The sequence below is a fragment of the Bombus huntii genome, chromosome 9 (assembly GCF_024542735.1).
Source record: "Bombus huntii isolate Logan2020A chromosome 9, iyBomHunt1.1, whole genome shotgun sequence".
Classification (NCBI taxonomy): Eukaryota; Metazoa; Arthropoda; class Insecta; order Hymenoptera; family Apidae; genus Bombus; species Bombus huntii.
The window spans coordinates 1632548-1651951 of record NC_066246.1 but is presented as its reverse complement, the minus strand read 5'-3'; the positions used below and the strand labels follow the sequence as shown (position 1 = coordinate 1651951).

Here is a 19404-nt window from a genome sequence, read left to right as displayed (position 1 = left end):
ATACGATTATTTTTATCGACGCACGGTGTAGAGCTTGAAGAATGTTTGGAAAAACATGTCGAGTTCGATATTTATCGCGTTATTGTCAATTTAATAATTTACTTGCAGCTAAATCGACGCAAATACTTCCATATTTATCTTACTACGATATTTTGATATATGTGAAAAAGAAAAGTTGCGTTATGCAAAATGCAGCGAACTCCTGAAGTAAAATGGAAACGGGATGAAACGTTGAATAAATACGGGAGTAAAAAATGTTGACTACAAATATAAAGTAAATATTCTAAGAACTACTATTTCTCACGTCACTGAACTACAACTACCAAGAGGAACTTCACGAGGAGAAACTTCGCGCGACCGTGTATGATAGAGTTCGAAACGTTAAAAGTGGAACGTATGTTTGATATTAGAGCAGGAAAGAGGAACGTGAACGTGCCTGAATTTCTAGCAGCGTCTGCAGAACGTCTTTAGCCGAATCGAACAAGAGACACGCAAAGAAGCAACGTGCGAATGCGAGAATAGTTGCGAAAGATACGTTCACAAGCGGTTGATAATGAGCAATCGAGTGAATTTCAGAGTTGAGAATAAACAGCAGACGATCGGAAAATCAAGGGTGAGACCTTAGTGTTTTAAATAAAAATTTAAAAAAAAAATCATTCTGTAATTGAGTCATCGCTTTCTCGTAAAAGATAATACAATATAATAATTATGTTTCACAGTTTTCTATTCTAAATTCTACTAGAAAAAGTTTCGCCTGAATTAGATAGGAAATTCAAAGGAATCTTCTCAAATTTTGAATTTCCGTTATAAAATCATTTGTATAGATATCGATTTCCAGAGGATCGAATAATTTTCCAATCACTGTGAAAGTTTACTTAAATTTTCACAAGTAGCATAAAATGAACAAGAACGTAGATCTATTAGAAATTCCCCGATCGAAAATTTAGGGTAAACGTTTAAATGTTATGAAATTACAGCGATCAAAGACGCGTGCCTATTATGACGCAAAGTAAGTGAGAAGCGAGCAGGATAGTGCACTTACGCTCTTGATCCCGAGATTGGAAATTAATCGATTAATTAGCAAGCTGTTACGCAGGCTGCCTAGACCGGCGTACAAGTAATTCGTTTCATCGTCTGTCCGCTCGGCCGTGTGTCCGCCCGTTCGCCCTCTCGTTGGCAATTTCACGCATAGATTGCTTTTGAATCGAATAGCGCTTTCGAAAGTGGAGCAGGACAGTGCCGCGTCAGACGCTGTCCGCTCAAACCAGCGTTGCTCAAGCCTTACTCTCCAGGGTAGACACACAGACTGCAACGTTCTACGATCAAATAGTATCGATAGGTTGTGAAAAATGCTTTCAACCCTTTTAAGAGTTGTTTAAAAACAAAGTATCATTGAAATTTCCTGAAATATTTACATCTAAAGCTTTTATAAGAAGAAAACAGGTTTCCTGTATTTCAATAAAATGGGAATCGAGCGAAGCACGTTCAAATATTTTATGAACGATTGTATACGTATTAACCTTTTCAGTTCTAAGTACTTACTTCGTGCGTAGTATCAGTATCGTGTGAAAGGAATGCTCGGACATCCGCTCAACTTAAAAATTCTCAAACAAATTCAAAGACAAATCAATTTCTATTGGATGATATAATTTACTTTTAACGAACACGAAACAGCGCGTAAACAACGGAGAACCCTTAAGAGGGTTAAGAGGGTAAAGACGAATTATATTCGAAAGATTGGCATTCCAAGCGACGAGTGTAAACTTCCTCTTTTTCTTGTCAAGTAACCAAGTGAGCGAGTAGAAACGGTCGACGCATAGTCAGACGATCGGTGGACAGAAATATTTTTGGTTAAACGCAACTGTTAGGATAAAATCTTTTCGTATCTTGTAATACACGTCGCTAATGAGAGAGGTATACCTACAGATCCAGCAAACACTGTTTAATTAGCGGTAATGCTGCAGGTCGGGCTGGCTTCTAATTTAAAAATTACATTATTGCGCACGTGTACGGCCAATTAATCTGAGGATATTTAACGACGAATCCACTGGTGGAAAAATGCGGTACAATTTGCAAAATTACCTGTAATGATATGAAATGGGGACAGAGATTTTATCGCGATACCATACCCCTTTACGACGAGAGGAAATAGTTGCATAAATTTATAACGAGTAATTAATAACGCGCGATTTTTCGATCGATCCGGTCGACTAACGCGTTTCGGTAAGAGACATCGTTCTCAAATTAGATCAAAGAATAAATTGTCATGTATCTGGTTAAAAAAATGATTTGGCCTTTAAGGCTGCAACCACGTATGACAGGAAATTTGATAAAGTAAACTCTTAGGATAGCGACACATTGAAGAATTTATTTACTTATATTTATTTAACATTTTGCATTGAATCTTTCAATTTATCAGTATCGTAACGTTCAATCAAATTATTTTGTACCAAATATTTACAATTTCAAAAGACTCGGATTTACTAGCTGTATATGAAATCCGTTATACCCGTGCAGCTACACCAATGAAACGGTTTAATCATATCACCGTACGATATACAATTGTAACTCGCATAATTCCGCAAACAAAAATAAATATGTTCGTTTTAATCCTGTTACCTGTATCTCTGTAAACGGATTATGGTTTCTCTAACTCTGTTAATCATTTCTGCAACGTAGCCAATAAATTTTGCGATTCATTACACCTTTTTATGTCATCCACGTTATTTAACACTGTAGCATATAAACTCTCATAAGTACGCTGTGCGACCTAATTTTCCTGCGCTCAATCGTAACTCACTCTTACAATTACAGGGTTGAAAATCATAATAGCGAAAGCCAGTTCGTTGCTAATGTTCGTAAAATCCTGTTCTACGTTTATTACTATAAAAAATAGACTGTATTTTTCCAACACATGCAGACGTATCGTAACAAAAAATAAAATCGTAATTGAATTAATTAGGAAACGTGTCTGTTGAAAATTGTGCATCTTAATTGCCGAAATAATAGTAAAGGAACACCAAGATTACACCTGGAATTCGTATTAAAATAGTTTTAGATTTTTTTAATAAACTGTTGGAATACAACGATATTACACACGTAGACACGGATAATCTTATACAGACACCTACACAGGCATTTGAACAGGACACTTACACAGGTCATACTCACTACTGTATAGAGAGTGGGGTTGAAAATCTTTTAAGGGACCATGGGTCACTACGTACAGTCAGTCTGAGAGTAACTGGCCAACTGTCAACAATCCATAAATTCTTTACCTACACACTTTGTTAATTATACCATATCGCTCGCTTATATTTTAAATACATTTGGTTCTGTAATTCTGTTTAATAAATATCACCTGATATTATTTCAACATAAACATCGTGTCTTCCACAGATTATTTATCTTAACTTTAAGATTAAATTCTAACATAAACGATTTCCAGGATCTTCGTCGATATACATTTGCACGCGTCTCAGCACTTTCTTTGTCTCACCATCTTCCATACCACACTGCCAACGGAACAGTCAGGTTCTCTGTTTTTCGAGACGCTGTACACACACATACTTCCACACAGTTATATTCACATATGTGTGTCACTACTACGCGGCCAATCTAGTCTAACACACAAAATTACACATATCTCGATAATGTCAAAATTGAAATGCTCAAATACTCGAAATCTTCGCTTGCACCGCTATGAGTTTCATTAACGTAACGTTATTCCGTTCGAATTTATTTCGTCGATAAATATACAGATTAATAAAAAAGAAAAGAAAAGGTAAGAAAGACGGATGATCGTTAGCTTCGCTGGAATACGTAACACTTAAATGTCGCGTCGGAATTGCGAAAAGAAAGGGTGGGAAGTTTGCTAAGATAGATCGAAGTTTCGATGGAGCAAAGTATACAGCACGCGAGTCGTCGACTCGAAGGGATTCGTTGCCGTAACGGTGGTCGTTCTTGTCGAAACTTTTTCCGCGATGCCACCAGAAATGAATCACCGTGGCCGTCGTAGCCATTGCCCACGGCTCATTTAACATGCTAAGAGGTACTTTTCGGGAACGCGACTCCTCCCGGAAGTCGTCCCGGACGCAGAATTCGACCGGCCGAGGATTTCTATTCGTTTTTGCTCCAGCGAACGAGACGATACCTTCCCTCCGGTTTTCCATTCTCCTGCTCCGCTCGTTGCTTTTTTTCACTTTTATACCGTTAAACGATCGATAATTAACCTCTGTGCTCGACGAGAAAGCGACGACTTTTGCCAACCGAAAATGCGCGTCACCCAACTCGTCAGAGAACACGCGTTTTTTCGTCCTTTCTGTTCCCGCGTGTAACAACGTTTCGTTTTATGTAAGCGTTTGACACTAGCCACGGATAATCGAGCGCGCATCACTCGTTGAAATAACGTTCGCGTTGGCCCGCTCTTTGCAACGAGCTTCGTGTTGCTTTTTACACGACACATTGTCTAGCGACCCGTACGAACCGAAGGATTTCATGGCGTCTAAGGTCGTTCAACTCGATGGTCGTTTCATTCTCGTTATGGCGAGAAGTAAGAAAAAGGGACTGCTGTAAAAAATGATCGAGTACCTTTGAGAAAATAGACGACAAACTCGTCGGCGAGTGAACAAAGTATTACGGCGAATAACATTGCGAGCGATTGAAAATTTGAGAAACGCGAGTCGTACAGACGTCGTGAAAGAATTGAGAATGAGAATTCGAGAAGTTCGAACAAATTGAATCCTACCGAATAAGAATCACGCTAGAGTTCGATTAATTGTTAGCTTGAATATAATTTTTAAATAATTTAGGAAATGGAATTCTATCTATTCTAACCTCATGTTGCTGCAATACGTTCCTTTTAATGGCACGGTGGCTCTCGTTGGTACGGTAATTAACTTTTCATCCAAAATAGATCCGCGGATACCGATAAAACATCGATAAAATCGAAGATATCGTTTGACGCGGTAGCTGTTAAATATTTAACGATACCGTCCACGATGAAGTTCCACGAAACGCACGGAAAAGTGTCCAACGGCGTGGTTTTTAATTCAGGATCCTTAAGTTAAAGAGCTTCCGCATCTCCCTTTCAATTTATTCCTCGCAGCTGAGTTATTCATGGCCGGAAGAAGCTTAAATTATAATTAGAACACGAAGGATCTGCAGTTTCTTCACATTCTTAATAACGTTCTGCATAATGCATAGAGTCGCATGTGTGTCACGTGCGCTGGCGGCCCGACGCGGCCCGTATAAAAAATTCACCGAAACGACCGGCAGGTTTCTTTCAGCTTCTTCTTTTTTTTTTTTTTTTTTTTCTCTCTCTACCACGTACTCGTCCTTCGAGTTCGCGACTATCCAAGAATTTTTCAACGCAGGGGGAAAAATAGAAGAAAGAAGGGAGAAAGAAGTAGAACGAAGAGTATTTCGAATTTGAAGATTAACGCTAACGCGAGGGCGAAGTTGGAGGCGAAAGGGGTGGAGAACCGTACGGAAATTTTACATGGCAGTTTCGCGAATGCATTTACATTTTCGCGGAACACGTTCGAGCTGGCGACGCAAACCGCGTTTTGTGGGCTTTGGAGCATCGTCCTGAAATTAGCTCTGATCCCATTCGGATGCCGCGCCGCGTTTTCGACTCACCGTCGTTGATTTCATTAATCATTTCAATTAGAATTAATGGCGGAATTAAGCCAGCTTTGTTCCGTCAAGCTGAAGTTCAGAAACTATCGGCCGGTTATTTCATTTGTATAATTGAACACGCGCTCGCGGCAAATGGAGCCGAGTGGTAGCTAACAAACGAATAAACCGTTGCACCGTGGCACAACGAATGGAATCGGCATAGGAGAATAAAGGTGAAAAAAATGGCATGATTTTACCATTCAAAACCATTTGGTTAAACTGTTATCGAATAAGTACGGTATACGTTTGCGAATAATAATTCAATTTATTTATTATTGCACTCTGCGATGTTTATGCAAATTTATATGTTTGTCGACAGAACTAAAACGGGGATTTGTTTCACCTTTTAAATATTATAACGAGTACTCCACTTTGGGTATTTCATATTTCTGCATATTACATACGTTCGGTACATTCCTGCGTATTTAAATCTCCCATAAATTCGTAAATATCTGCAATCTATTTATTACATTTTCCGGCTTTTTACGTGCCACGTTGGCGATTTAACAACCCAACGACGCGCAAAGCGACTCAACTGCAATATAAAACACAAGCATTCCCAGGACGTCGAAAAACTTCAACCGATCGAACGCTCTTCTTTCGCGCTCTAATTTCGTCTCTGCTATATCCTCCCGCGTACTTCTAACGCCCGAAACTCATTGACCATCACACAGCGTTAAAGTTCCGTTGTGGCGCGTGTTTAAACGAACTTTCCACCTGAAATCTGAAACCGCGGCAACTCTGACGGGTCAACGAGAACAAACTTTTCAATATCCGATCAACATATGACCGAAAGCAATTGTTCGAAGACCATCCGAAACGCACTATCAATTACAACAACTGCTCTCAAACTTCAACGACTCCCGTGTATCGATCAATCCATATCGAAGGAAACGAAGAAAAAGAACCGAGAAGAAGAAAGACACGTCGAATCCTGACTCGCGGACGTATCGAAAAGTTTGCAGCGTATCGAACGTGGAACGCAGGTATTGAAACGGTACGCAGGTGAGACAGGGAGAGAAGACAGACAGACAGACAGACAGACAGTCAGTCGGACAGACGGCCGACTGCTTTCACCCTCCCCGCAGAAACAAGAGGCGCAGCCAAGGTATTCCAGTAATTTCAGTCGTAGGAATATTCATGAGCAGCCACGGCCGAGTGTACTGTTCCGCTTCTATTCACCGTTGCAGATAGGCCAACCAGGGTCAGAAAGCTTGCTTTACGAAGCAGGAAATCCATGCAGATGAGAACGGCTAAAAGGAGCGGCGGGGAGCAGAAAGGGGACGAGTGAGAAGAGCAGATTGGTGGCGAAAGAGCGAAAGAGACGAGCTCGTCTTGGCCAACCGGCCGGCCTCCACGCTTCAATTAGCCAAAGTGCAGCAACAAAGCTGCTGCCACGACATCGAGCACAGCCGCTGGTCGTGGCTAGTGTCTATCCTACGTCGATCGTTTCGATAAGACACCGTGAATGGAGGGCGTTCGAGTAAAACCGAAAAGTTTGCTCCTTTAGAGATTATTGGATTTGGTCGTTGGATCTCTGTGGAGGACCCGCAGTTGCTAACAAGCTAGTGAACGCGTGGAAATTGTAACCGAATAGGGTTTCTATTCTCTGGAAGAAGATTTTTCGAAAGGTGAACCTTATGATAATCGCGAGAAGGAACGTTAGGGAATATTTAAAGGTTCGTATAGCATGTAATTCGAATATCTGGACGACTCGAGCGTTCGGTTTACTGGAGCGAAATTGTAATCGGAGCTCGATTAAACGAACTCCTGTAGATTGAATCCCGTTATCTGAAATAGCAAGTCCTATTGTTCGAACGAAAAATCATAGATAACGAGAGAGTCGATGCATTTCTATTATTACGTGAACTTCGGTTGTATGAATTGTTTTCGTCATCCGGTGCGATGGCTTCTAAAACGGAGATCTACCGGGCTTAAAATCCAGGTTATTCCCTCTCGCCTTTTTCTTACGTTCGATACTCTGCGCTTTTTACACCGACGTAACATTTTCCGCGTACCTGTCGCAAGCACAAACGGCGATAGAACAATATTGCTGAAAACTCTGCTGTAGGGATCTCATAGTCTTCGTTCGTCTTTCTTCTCGCGATTCCTAAATGGAACAACTACTTACGTGTATCGCGTTTTCCGTATCGTAACGCTGTCTCGAAAATCACTCGATTCTCGCACAAACTTTTATTTTAGTCGCGAAGCGAAGATACGTGTAAATGTATCGGACAACAAATTGAAACACGAAACAACGATTGGCGTTGAATGCCGGTACCCGAAACGTGGTCATATTGATTCATGATTTCCAAATGTATTTCCTTTCTGCAAACGTTGGGCCACGTTTCCAGCAGGTGCCTCTAGGGATCGGAATACTTTGACGAGGCTAGATAGCGAAACTGTCCCGGAAATCACGATCGCCTTAAGGCTTTGAAATCGAGAAGTCACGGCTACGATTCTCTCTATCTGCTCGCTTTGCGTCTATCTTTCTCTTGGTGCAACGGAGTCGCTATAGGTTGCGGCCGCATTGTCGCGCTGTAAATGTCTAGTTTCGATGGCTGGAGGCCGTGTTTGCGCAGGGACCGGTGAAACTCGTGGAAACGAGTAAATCAAAAGCGTCGCGGGCGTTACCGCGAATCGACGCGGAAAAGCCGATGTTTCGATCCGATCCGGCTCGTAAACATGGAAAAACGGCCATAAATAATAATAGGAGAAAATAAAGGCGCGGTGGACGCCGTTGGTCGTTTAGCGAATTTCGTGCGCAACTGACACCGATGTCTCATCAAATGGATAAAGAATGGAGGTATGGAAATGTAAAAGATGGTTTATTTCGTCTGGTCACATACGTCGTTTAACGGACGCCTGACATAATTCGGAAAGCCATTGGCGAAACGAGAAGGTGCGTTTTTTAAATTAAACCAGAATTACATTAAAATGAAATAAAATGTTAAAGGCTTGGAAATTTGTAAAATTTGTAGTTGGTTAGTCACGAATGGTATCTTATAGAAGAGACGGTGGATGTGTGCGTTTGATATCGATTACACTGGACGAGAATACTTGCCGCGATAAATTACTGCAACAGTCAGTGATTAAAGCGGCGTATAAACTTGATAAACATATCAACCTTTTCATTGTTTGTAACAGCCATTGTGACATGATTGCCAAGCGGAATAAATTAACCGGCGAGAAGCAAATTCGACTACGCGCGATATTGTGCGTGGCCAGACTTCATGCACAGCGTTCCAACACTTGTTTTAATAACCAGCCGCGTAAACGTAAAATATCGATTGTCTGACAATTCGCCGACCGAACGTGTTATAGGGGAAGCTGGAAATACCTTCGCGGAATAAATACGCGTTAAAAAGGATTTCCAACAGCCATATCGATATTTTCATTTTCCACTAATAATTCGCTATGTTACTACGTTCGCCTAACTCCGTTATCCTAAGCTACGATGTTTCAGCGTGCCCACCGTTTCGTTCGATCACCTTAATGAAGTTCCACTTAAGATAGAAACATGACGGTGGCGCGCCGAACACGCGGCGACGACAACATAATTTAACAGGAATTACGGAAGATTACGTCGTTTAGCTACATGCTGAGATATTTTCGCAGTTAACAAGACATAAAGCTCTGTGCAAGCTCCATAGAGAATGAAAGCAAGAAAGAGAGAGAAGATAAGAGGGGTTAGGTTACGCTGGCGGAACCGAAGGGTGGATTTACGACCGACGAAAGAAACGCGTATACGCTGCCATGACCTCACGGATAACGGAATTGTTTGCGAATTTTTGTTGCAGGTCGACCCATGGTTCATCCACCTAGTCAAACAGTCACGGCCAAAGAGGGCGAATCGCTCAACATCGTCGTCGAATTTTGCGCAGAGCCGAGATACACCAAGGTGCTTTGGATGTCCGAGGAAAGCGTTTACGTACCTGGTACAGAGGCCAGGGATGGTGTTCAAGCGCTCGCTATCGAGGTACGTTTCTCGATCACGGATTCACGAAATTTTTCACTCGATTTGGTTCTACATGGAAGAGTACATCGAAGATGATAATATCGTTGACGCATGGTGGATCATTTCCTCCGCATTCGAATATGTTTCTTAATTTTTGTTCGTTGTGGATTCAGTTAATTTTTGTTCAGTCTTTTTGTACGTGGAAAATTGAAGATGGAAATTATTAATATTTCCCGTTACTGCTTCTGTTCGTGGATTATTTGTTTCGTAAATCAATTTCACGCGCGTTTTTATTAATTCGCTGGAAGGGAGTATGCAACCCCGGAGATCTAAAAAAAGAATAAGGTAAATCTAATAGTTTCTTTTTCGCCTACAAGTATTCGATAAAGAATCAAGATTTTTATAGCAAACTTTAAGCAGCGTGTTAGCTCTGCGTTCGTACTTTTTTTATTACGTAAAATTATAAAATGACGGCGTGGTACAACGTTATGTGACTTCATATCCAGCGGAACGTTGTCTGCTTGCGGCCAACGGCAAACGTAACTCGATTGTAAAAATGAAAAAATTGTTGCGCCATCTTATACAGAAGTAGATTATCTACGGATGTAGCGTACGATTTTTCTACAATTTCGAAAAATAAGAAACTGCCGGCTTGTTGAAGATCAAATTGTATTTTTCCTTGAAAGAAATCAACTCTGAACGTTTATGCAAATTCAACGGATTGTAATATCAAACGTACATTGTACCGCGTAATGTTACGCGGTGCAATGTGCAGAAATTGCAAGTTAATCGGATGAAGAGTTTCGGAGGTCTACTAAACGCAAGGTCGAAAAACATAGTTTCGTGAAAAATGCGTTTAAAGTTTTAAGTTAATCTGTCTTTAAAATAAGAGGATGCACTCGTATTCGGAGTTATAACTCCGCTATTTTTTAGAATTTCAAAATACTCTTTCACCACAATATTCTACGCGTGTCAAGTTTTAGAAAAATGATTTTTTCGATTTTTTCAAGCCGACATAGTTGCAAACCCCTTAATAAATCCTTTCTGTCGCGAGTTCTGTCGTAATTCCCAGTTTGTATCTGCAAATCTTTTTTTCTTTTTTCATACATCTGCTTGACTTCTAGTTCTTATTTAAAGATTTTATTCCTCGCAACCCTTCTCCTCGTTCTTGCTTTCCATTTCAGAATTCTTCGTTTCCCCGTACACCCCGCACCCTTACGTATTTCCAACCATCTACTTTTTCCATAATCTCACGCGGAATCTTTAATTCCAGTATGTAAATCCTTTAATCCGTTATCGAACGTTGCCTACGTGGTTTTGTTAATAAATCTACTAACAGCGCAGGAAAACGAACAAATAGCGATTTTTCAAACTAAATACTCAGCTCGCTAAACCAACTTCCAGTTGTCTGACTCGCCGCGTTGTTCCTGCGAAACGGCGTTTCGATCCTCGAAACAAGTAAAACGAAGAGGGAGGATTCATCCGAACCAGAAATGACTGGTTTTACACGAGGGGAAAATATCTCGATTCGCGTTCGAGAATGCAAGAATTCTCGCAACGACGATCACCAGGAAGCGAGGCTCGCTTTCCAACCGGGTCAACGAAGGAGCATCCGGTGCAATTTAACTTTGAAGATAGTCCGCGAGCCTCGGCAACCAGACAATTCCTGCTTTCCCAACAATAACACCAACAAACGGGAATAACAAGGAATTCGCAGCTCTCGGGACGCGAGAATTATATTTTTATCGCGGACGACGAACGAGAACCGGCCGAAACGTGATTTCTTCTCGGCGAAATAGGTAGAAAGGGGACAAAAGGGTGGGAATAAAAGGAGAGAGAAGCCGTGAGACAGTGAACGCTTGTTGCATACCGTGAAAATATGAGAGAACGAAAGAATGAAACGGGATACCGGATTCATACGTGGTGCCGGCGCTTATTTCATTTCCGCGCGACGTCGTTGCACGCCTTTCTTCTCCTTTTTCGATCTTTCGTTCTCTCTCTCTCTCTCTCTTTTCGTTTTATTTTTCACCGACAGACAGAGTCTAGATACTCCGTACAAAAGATGGATTAACTGTTTTTCCGAGGAATCAGGAATAACGGTGAAGCGCATGGAACCGAGAACAGAGAAAGAGAGATCGGTAGCTGGTGCAGAAAGTGGCGAGCAGAAGAGAGGAGAGGAGAAGAGAGGAGAGGAGAGGAGAGGAGAGGAAAGAATCTGGAATCTGGCATAGCTTTAAAGGGATTTACTAATGCACGTGTGTTACGTTTGTTTTTACTAACTTTTAATCCTTTTTGTCCCACGCGCCAATGTTCTTAATTCGTTGAACGAGTGGAGAAAAGAAAAAGAAGAAGGAAACGATCATCTTTGTTAATTTCGTCGTCGATCTTTTCGTTTCTTCGCCTCCTTTATCGGAAGAAATTTCATCGCGAGGGATCATTCGTTGAAATAGAAAGAGAGCGAGAGAGAGAGACGGGGGAGGGAAGAAGGAAGGAAGAGCGTTTCCTTTAAAGCGTTTAAGCTCTCCTGCCGTTTCGCTTGTTCCTGCATTATTCCACTTCTTGAGACATGCACGAGATCTTCGTCTACGCTCTAACAGTCGTTCCGTGCTGCGTTCGACTATAATATCGTTTCCTCCAAGAGGGATTAATCATGGCTTTGCTCCGTTTGCCTGGAAAACAGACGACGATTTGAAAACTGAAACATATTTCCTATCCTATATGAAGGAAGGCTTAAATCGTTATGTTTCTCGCGAAACGCTAAATTCTAGTTTCTGTCGCGTTCGTTAATTACTTAGAAAATATCGCGCATTATCGATAAAGATACAATTTTCTCGAAAGAAAGAAGCAGCTTTTCCAAATCACAACTCGTATCCTTCTTTCTCTGTTACAAAGGAAAACGTTTAACGCTGATATATTTCCGATATATTATATGCATAATACAACGATTTTGATCGCTTTAGTACAGCCAGCGATAAAGCTGCGAGATCGTTTCGTAATACGTTAATTTCATAGAGAAGAGCTGATTCATAAAAAGAAGCGATTCGAGGTAAACTGCGTAACGGAGCAGCCATAAAAATTTCGCTAACGTGTTTTCCAATTTATTTGAACGAGCACGCCGCGTCGGTCAGGCTGCTGCATGCGATATGAAATTTCTTCCTTTCTCGACGTGATTACGTAGCACGCGGACCACGCCAGAGGGGATAGCTTATTAATTCTTCGTCGGCGCAAGTACACTGGGATTGTTGGTAGCCGGTATCGACACAGTGCGAGGTATTCAAAACAGAATCTAGGTCGAAATAACTACGTTCACCGCAACACGTGCACCCGTTTTCAGTTTCGTCGTTCTCCGCTTGCACGTTGCAACGTGGTCCCTCCGTAACCCTGGTCGGGCAGCTGCAATTCCACGAATTAATTACCCGCTACTGCAGCCGTGGATAACAAGAGATATAGAGAAGAGGATGGTCAGAGAGATAGACAGATAAATCACGTACTAACTACTATCAGTCGTGCTTTCGACGAATGCCGCAGAAATTTCGCTTTGAGTTGCTGGGCGAAAGTTTCGATGAAATTTCCCGTGGATCGACCCTCCACGACGAACAAAAGGAACAAACTCGTAGCACGACGCGACGCAGAAACGACGAGTCGCGACGCCTCCATGTGTTTGCACTCTTTGCACACGACCGACGAATCAGTTGGACAGAGAGGGAAACGCTGGAGGACGTCGTACGAAGGCAAGCGACACCGTTTCCGGTCGAACGCTGTTTGTACATCAAGCACCGGGAAAAGAAGTTTTCCACGCCGATACGAGATAAAAGGGTCCCGGTATTGCCACCTTGTTCTCGCATCTCCGATCGTTTACAGCGAATACGGTTTTCAACGAAGAATAAAAGTGCCGAATGGAGCGCTGTTCGCTGGATTTGATGCTGACGAGCGTATTCCGGATATTTCTGATCCTCGAAAACTATTTTTCCGGAATTTCCAAACGATAGCTCTCTTGCGCTTTTACCGTGTAATATAGAATTATGAGAAAATATTAATAACGTCTATAAGTTAACAAAATTATGCAATTTCATTCGTGATAGAAGTCTTCGATCACGACGAAATAACACACGTATACCGTTGAAGTGGTCACCACTTCTAAGAAAACTCTACATCTGGTCTTTTTAGCCATCGACAGCGTGTAGACAAAAGACTGCGACGAACACAGACCATAAACAGTAGACAGGCGACGTTGGTTTCGGGGTTTTCAGTTGTTGGGTAACACAGCTAGCGTGCGGATCTGGACCAGCTCAAATTGTATTCTTACTTATCGATTACGCTTCTGTTTAAATATATTTTCTACCTTACAATTTATCCACGAGTTTCTCTGTTTACACATCGAATAACCTCGACATATACACATCGAGAAATGAAAATGACATCGATAAAATCGAAACTGAATGTACCGAATGCACTTAATTTATCGTACGTCGTTCAAATTCGACAAAGGGTACACACAAATCGCGTAAAACATCGACGTGCGTCGACGTGGACTCATCTCGGGAAACGACACAAAGAAGAAAAAGCTAAGGGCAAAGAATGGCAACGGAGAAGAGCAAAGCTGAAGAATAAAGAGCACGAGGAGTCTGGGATGGCGATCGGTGGTATGTTGGTGAAACTGAGAAAGGACGAGGATGAAACGCAAAGTTAAATGGAGCAAGAAACTGCGACTGGTTGCACGCGAAAAATTCGCGAGACTACGAACGACGACGTCTGGTTCGAATTGCGAGAGAAGTTACCCCCGAGACAAGCGGAATCCGATTCAATTACGGAAACGTATTTCTTCGTTGCGCGTACTTTACCAAACGGAAAGGACACGAATTGATAAAGGGAACATCGTGCAATATAATTATACCTTTTTTCGTGTTCCACACGATTCTACGTGGGATTCCGTGGATTTAATTTCGTTGTACGAGCTTAAATATCATTTCCAAGATACGCGTTTCTTTTATGCCGTTTCGTACGTTTATTTCTGATACGGTTCCCTTTTTGCTTGCCCGTAAAAGGATTACGAGCAACTTAACATCGATACGTTCGATCAGCCGTCTGTTTTTCCGTTGATTGAACGCGTGCAAAAATAATCAGAGTAATTAACGTGATTGAATAAAACAGGGCAATCGTTTGACGCGTGCCTCATTTTGTATTACGCGATAATGGAACTCGCAGTAACGCGTTGCAGTTAATCCGATAAAAGGCGTCATTTTTATTTCTCGCCGGTTGACATTTTGCGTTGCTCAATTTTATTTTCAGCTCCGTGTTCTTCGCGTCTCTATCGATCAACCGCTCGAAACCGTGCCGATTTAATTCGATCGATTCTATCGGCGACGTACAAAAAGCCGAAGGAATGAAAGAAGAGGAACTGTGCTGGGGAAAAAAAGAAGAAGCTTAAGGAGGTATATAAGTTGCAGAGAAGGAAGATAAAGCGATGGAAATCGGAAGTGATACGGGCAATTGAAGCGAGAACGTGGCACGATGTACGAAGTTTTCGCTTTTTCGTGGAAGTTGCGCGCGAAAGTTTAATCTCAAGTAGCTAAACAGAATCGCAGGCAGATAAGAAATACGGTCGTAGGATCGACTTTATCGAATTGCAAGTTAATGAACGCCGAGTGATAAAAAGGTCGGGAAATCGAACGACTCCGAAACTCTTGTTTGAATATCAACTTCTTATCTCAATTTGCGTTTGCATCGATTTCGTCTTTGCTTCGAGATGTTACGCTCTGACTTTATTTTACTTTAACAATTATATCCAACTATAAGGACGCGATCGAACTATAAGGGCACGAGAATCCTGAAAAAATTCTATCTCTTTAAATTGACACAAGCAAATTCTTGCATCTTAATCGCACATATTACCTTTATGTCACTGTTACATACGCAATATGGTTCGCGAAAGTATTCGAACGTTTGCATAACACGCACGGTATATTCGTGAAAGTATGCGCGAACGTTCAAACATTGTCGCTAACAATTGCATTTAATCGCCGTTTCATCGGACAGACGATAGTCTATTTGAATGCAACGTAATTTCTCTTCCATCTTCTGCCATTCCATTTTTCCACAAAAAAGCAGTAAGAAATTTCTCTCCTAGCCTACGTATCTCCATAAAAAAGAAGCCAGTGGCGGTTCTTATTGGGGGAAAAATGGAAAATCTCGAACTACCCTTGACCCATTCCGCTATCAACTTTCCCCTCTCGAAAACTTGCCAGTAACAACGATCGTCCGCAACTCCATCCAGATAAATTATCCTTTATAACCCTCGGTGGTTGCTAGCGAACCCTTTAAAACCATCGCACGAATCAGGTCACGAATACTTGACAAACTCCAGGAACACCGGTATCGAATTCATTAACGACGCACGTTTCTCGTTGTTTGCGTTTCAGGACGGTGGCACGGAGTCCTGTTACAGAACGGTGCTGAGCTTCGACACGATTCAATGGTCTCACGCCGGCGAATGGTTTGTGCTGGTTCGCTCGTCGGAAGGGATCTCGGACGCTTCCGTTTTGTTGAACGTGACGCGCGCCTCCGAGTACAGTCACGCTCACTTCCGGTCAGCGAGTCTCACTTACCTTTCGATGTGTCTGGCCCTGGTCATTCTGCAGGAACATCGCCGCTGAGACATCGCTGGGAGTACGTCGATACCGTTTGCTCGCGAAGAGTCAAGGGAGTGGCCTGTGAACTCGAACAAAAAATTGTACATCAGCTTCCCTGATTAGACGATAAGAATAAGGGGGAAGGAAGTCAAAGTTCCGTCAGTATTTCCGCCATCTTCGACGATTGTAAATAGAAAATATATAAATTACAAAGGAGAGAATGAGCGAGCAAGATGAATGGGATACATCGTTTCAGATAAGAATACGGAGCAACGTTTTGTATTAGCGTGTTCTAGACTCAAGGCGAGACTCGATGACGATGCAACGAGAAAACCCTGTTTATTATGTATCGAAAGGGTGAACACGCTTAAACGAGAAAGCCTTTTATCGACGCTGTCGTTGTCGATGAACGATGCAGAGCTTCCGGCGACGACGATAATCCGGCCTCGACGTTCCTTAATCATGGATCTCGTTGCTACATTCGTTCTTTTTCTTTTTCCATATTTTTTATTCTTTTCGTATTCTCTTTTTTCTCTCTCTTGTCTTCTTTTTCTCCACGTTCTTGTCGTAGGGTTTTCTAGATGATAAACGACGGTTGGGATTGACAAATCGAATCGACGTAACTTCGACCGTACATTATAGATTTATTTTCCTTTTTTTTTTCTTCTTATTTTCTCCTTTCTTCTTTATTAGAGAGAAAAAAAAAAGAAGGGAAAGAAGGAAAAAAATTTCCATTCCGAAGTGGAATTAAAAAGCACAGTCCACAGTTTCGTACGTGCGTTCGATACCTCGAAGTCTGCGATTCGAATCTACGACCGCGACGTAGCCAATGTGTTTCTCTGGCCTTAAACGGAGAAACGGCGCGGCCAAAGTAATTCGAAAGAGGATACGGTTATCGCGTAGGGGAAAACTTTGTAAACTAAATTGTCGCGAGATTTCGACCACGAGAATCGTAACCCGCGGCGATTTTCTCGATTAAGCTTAATAAAATGGAATATTCGACGAGATTATGCGTTACGGAGGGCACGTGTAAATATTTGTATAGTTTATTTGTAAAGAAAGCGGATGGCATGCGAGAATGAGAGAGGACGAAAGAAAAAGACAAACGATAAAAGAGTGCAATGAAGGCAGTGGTGTACACGCGTTGAACAAGAGACCAATTTTTACATTCGGGTTCGCAGAACGTCGACGGCTGAACGTGGTCGAAGTATAGAAAATGATTACTGTTCGTTCAAATGTAATTGTTAGGGCGTAACACGAACCAAAGAAAACAACTCGGCGAAAGTCGAGTCGAAGAAGCAAGAAAATGATGAGATTAATTACGTGTATGGATAAGAAAACGAAGTAACGAATTGAATTAAACGCAAGAAACGAAACAAGAAATATTCCGTAAAAAAAAAAAAAGAAAATAGGAACATTAAGGAAAAAGATACATTGTTGTATATTATTTTAGGTAAGTAGCATTAAAACAAATAAAAAAAAAAAATAGCGTGTATATAGTGATTGTAAATGCATAGGCTATCGTACACCGAGGGCTATGCATGACGAATTATACAGTGACGCTGTTAGAGATATATTTATTATTCGTTGATATATTTTTATAAAGTTTTATTTAGCCATAAGTTCTCGTTCGCCTTCCCCCTGGATGTCGTGTACCGATCGATGGTTAGTTTTCAATCGAGAGTGGCCGTGGAAAAAAGTGTGACGATAATGACGACGACGATGATGACGATTTCAATTCAAACACAGAATCATAACGATGAATAAATCAAACGAAACTCCTCCTTATTCCCTAAGATCAACGTCCTAGATTATACGTTTTTCGATGGTTGTACGGTGATTGTACTGCGGTAGTAAAGAAAAAGCAAACGAAACGAAAAATGAAAAACACGCAAATTAACACGAACGTATGTAACATCGTTGTCTTTCGCGATTATTCGTTTTTTATCTCTCCGCGATTGCTAGATAAGAAGTGAACGTAGCGTCTCGTTTCGATCGTTCCAGTTCCTCTGAAAGAAGAAGAAGAAGAAAAAAAGAAGAAGAAAAGAAAAAGACGGAAGAAAAGTGGTTCCTAATTTTTGTCAACGCGTGCCGGCTGCGATGCGTTTATAGCTTCATTCATCCGTTCACGCCTAATCCGCACGGAAGTCGGCATTATTACACTTTATAGACGCGAGAACGAAAATTAATCCAGTGTTTCCCCCCTCCCCCCGTCCCCCTTTCCCCGAGTTTCTTCATTTCTCGACGATTTTTACCCGAACGAGCGGAAAACGTCTCCCCGTAGTTCTTCTTTCTTTTCATTTTTATCGAATTGCTTAGGTGTTATAAATAAGCAACGTGATGTAATCGTTGTACCCCATGACGCCTAAAAGTCCAATAAATGATATTTACAATATCTGCGTTGATATAATGATTCTCATGTGTATCATTGAAATTCCTCCTCCTAATAATTCCAATTCGATAGCGAAAATTTAGTAACTTTGTAAATAAATTTCACGGTGTAAATGTTAGTGATAATTTCTAACGGTTATATAAATATTTCCGTCGATAGAAAAGTTTTCAGGGACAGAGGTTCGTCGTGAGCAAACGGAAAGGGAATGAAAAGCAGACAAATTACTTTCGCGAAGAAACCACGCGGTTTCCTTCGACCAACGTGCCTAGCTTCACGGTCATTTCCTTCCTAATGGTTCTTGTCGGTGCGGCACGTTTGAACGCGGTGTTTGAGAATCACTCTATTTTTCATTATTCCATACTTGGGCTTTCTTATTTTTTAAAGTTTTCCTTCCTCCAGCACGCTTCGTTTAACCTTTGATCGCGCCACATTCTTCCCACGTAGCGACCAAAAATAGTCAACGTCATTTTTACACAGAACAATTTGCAGGCAGAATCGAAAGGAGATGTTAAATTTAAAGAGACAAAATTTCAATCAACCGGCACATATTTCGGTAGATATTTCTAACATTTTATGTTTGGAACGAACGTGTTTAAATAAATTGCCAAATTATCGCTTCGTAGAGTCGGTAGGGTGAGAACGGAGCACGAAAACCAGGCAACTCGATACGGCAGTTACAATCATGCTAATATAGACGAAACCTCAAAAAGACGTGGTTACGCAAGCAGGCGTGCGTTCCTTTGCTT

The 19404-nt window shown here is 41.5% G+C and overlaps 1 protein-coding gene across 2 annotated transcripts in view; it reads left to right on the top strand.

Annotated features, from left to right (window-relative positions):
* Positions 1-17752, top strand: part of LOC126869170 (B-cell receptor CD22) — a 310789-nt gene extending 293037 nt beyond the window's left edge. For both annotated transcript variants that reach the window (XM_050625369.1, XM_050625370.1), the window contains exons 10-11: positions 9480-9658; positions 16057-17752. In XM_050625369.1, coding sequence (XP_050481326.1) covers positions 9480-9658; positions 16057-16290 — 413 coding nt within the window. In that variant the 3' untranslated portion in view covers positions 16291-17752. The remainder of the gene's footprint in view (positions 1-9479; positions 9659-16056) is intronic.
* The last annotated feature ends 1652 nt before the right edge of the window (positions 17753-19404 follow it).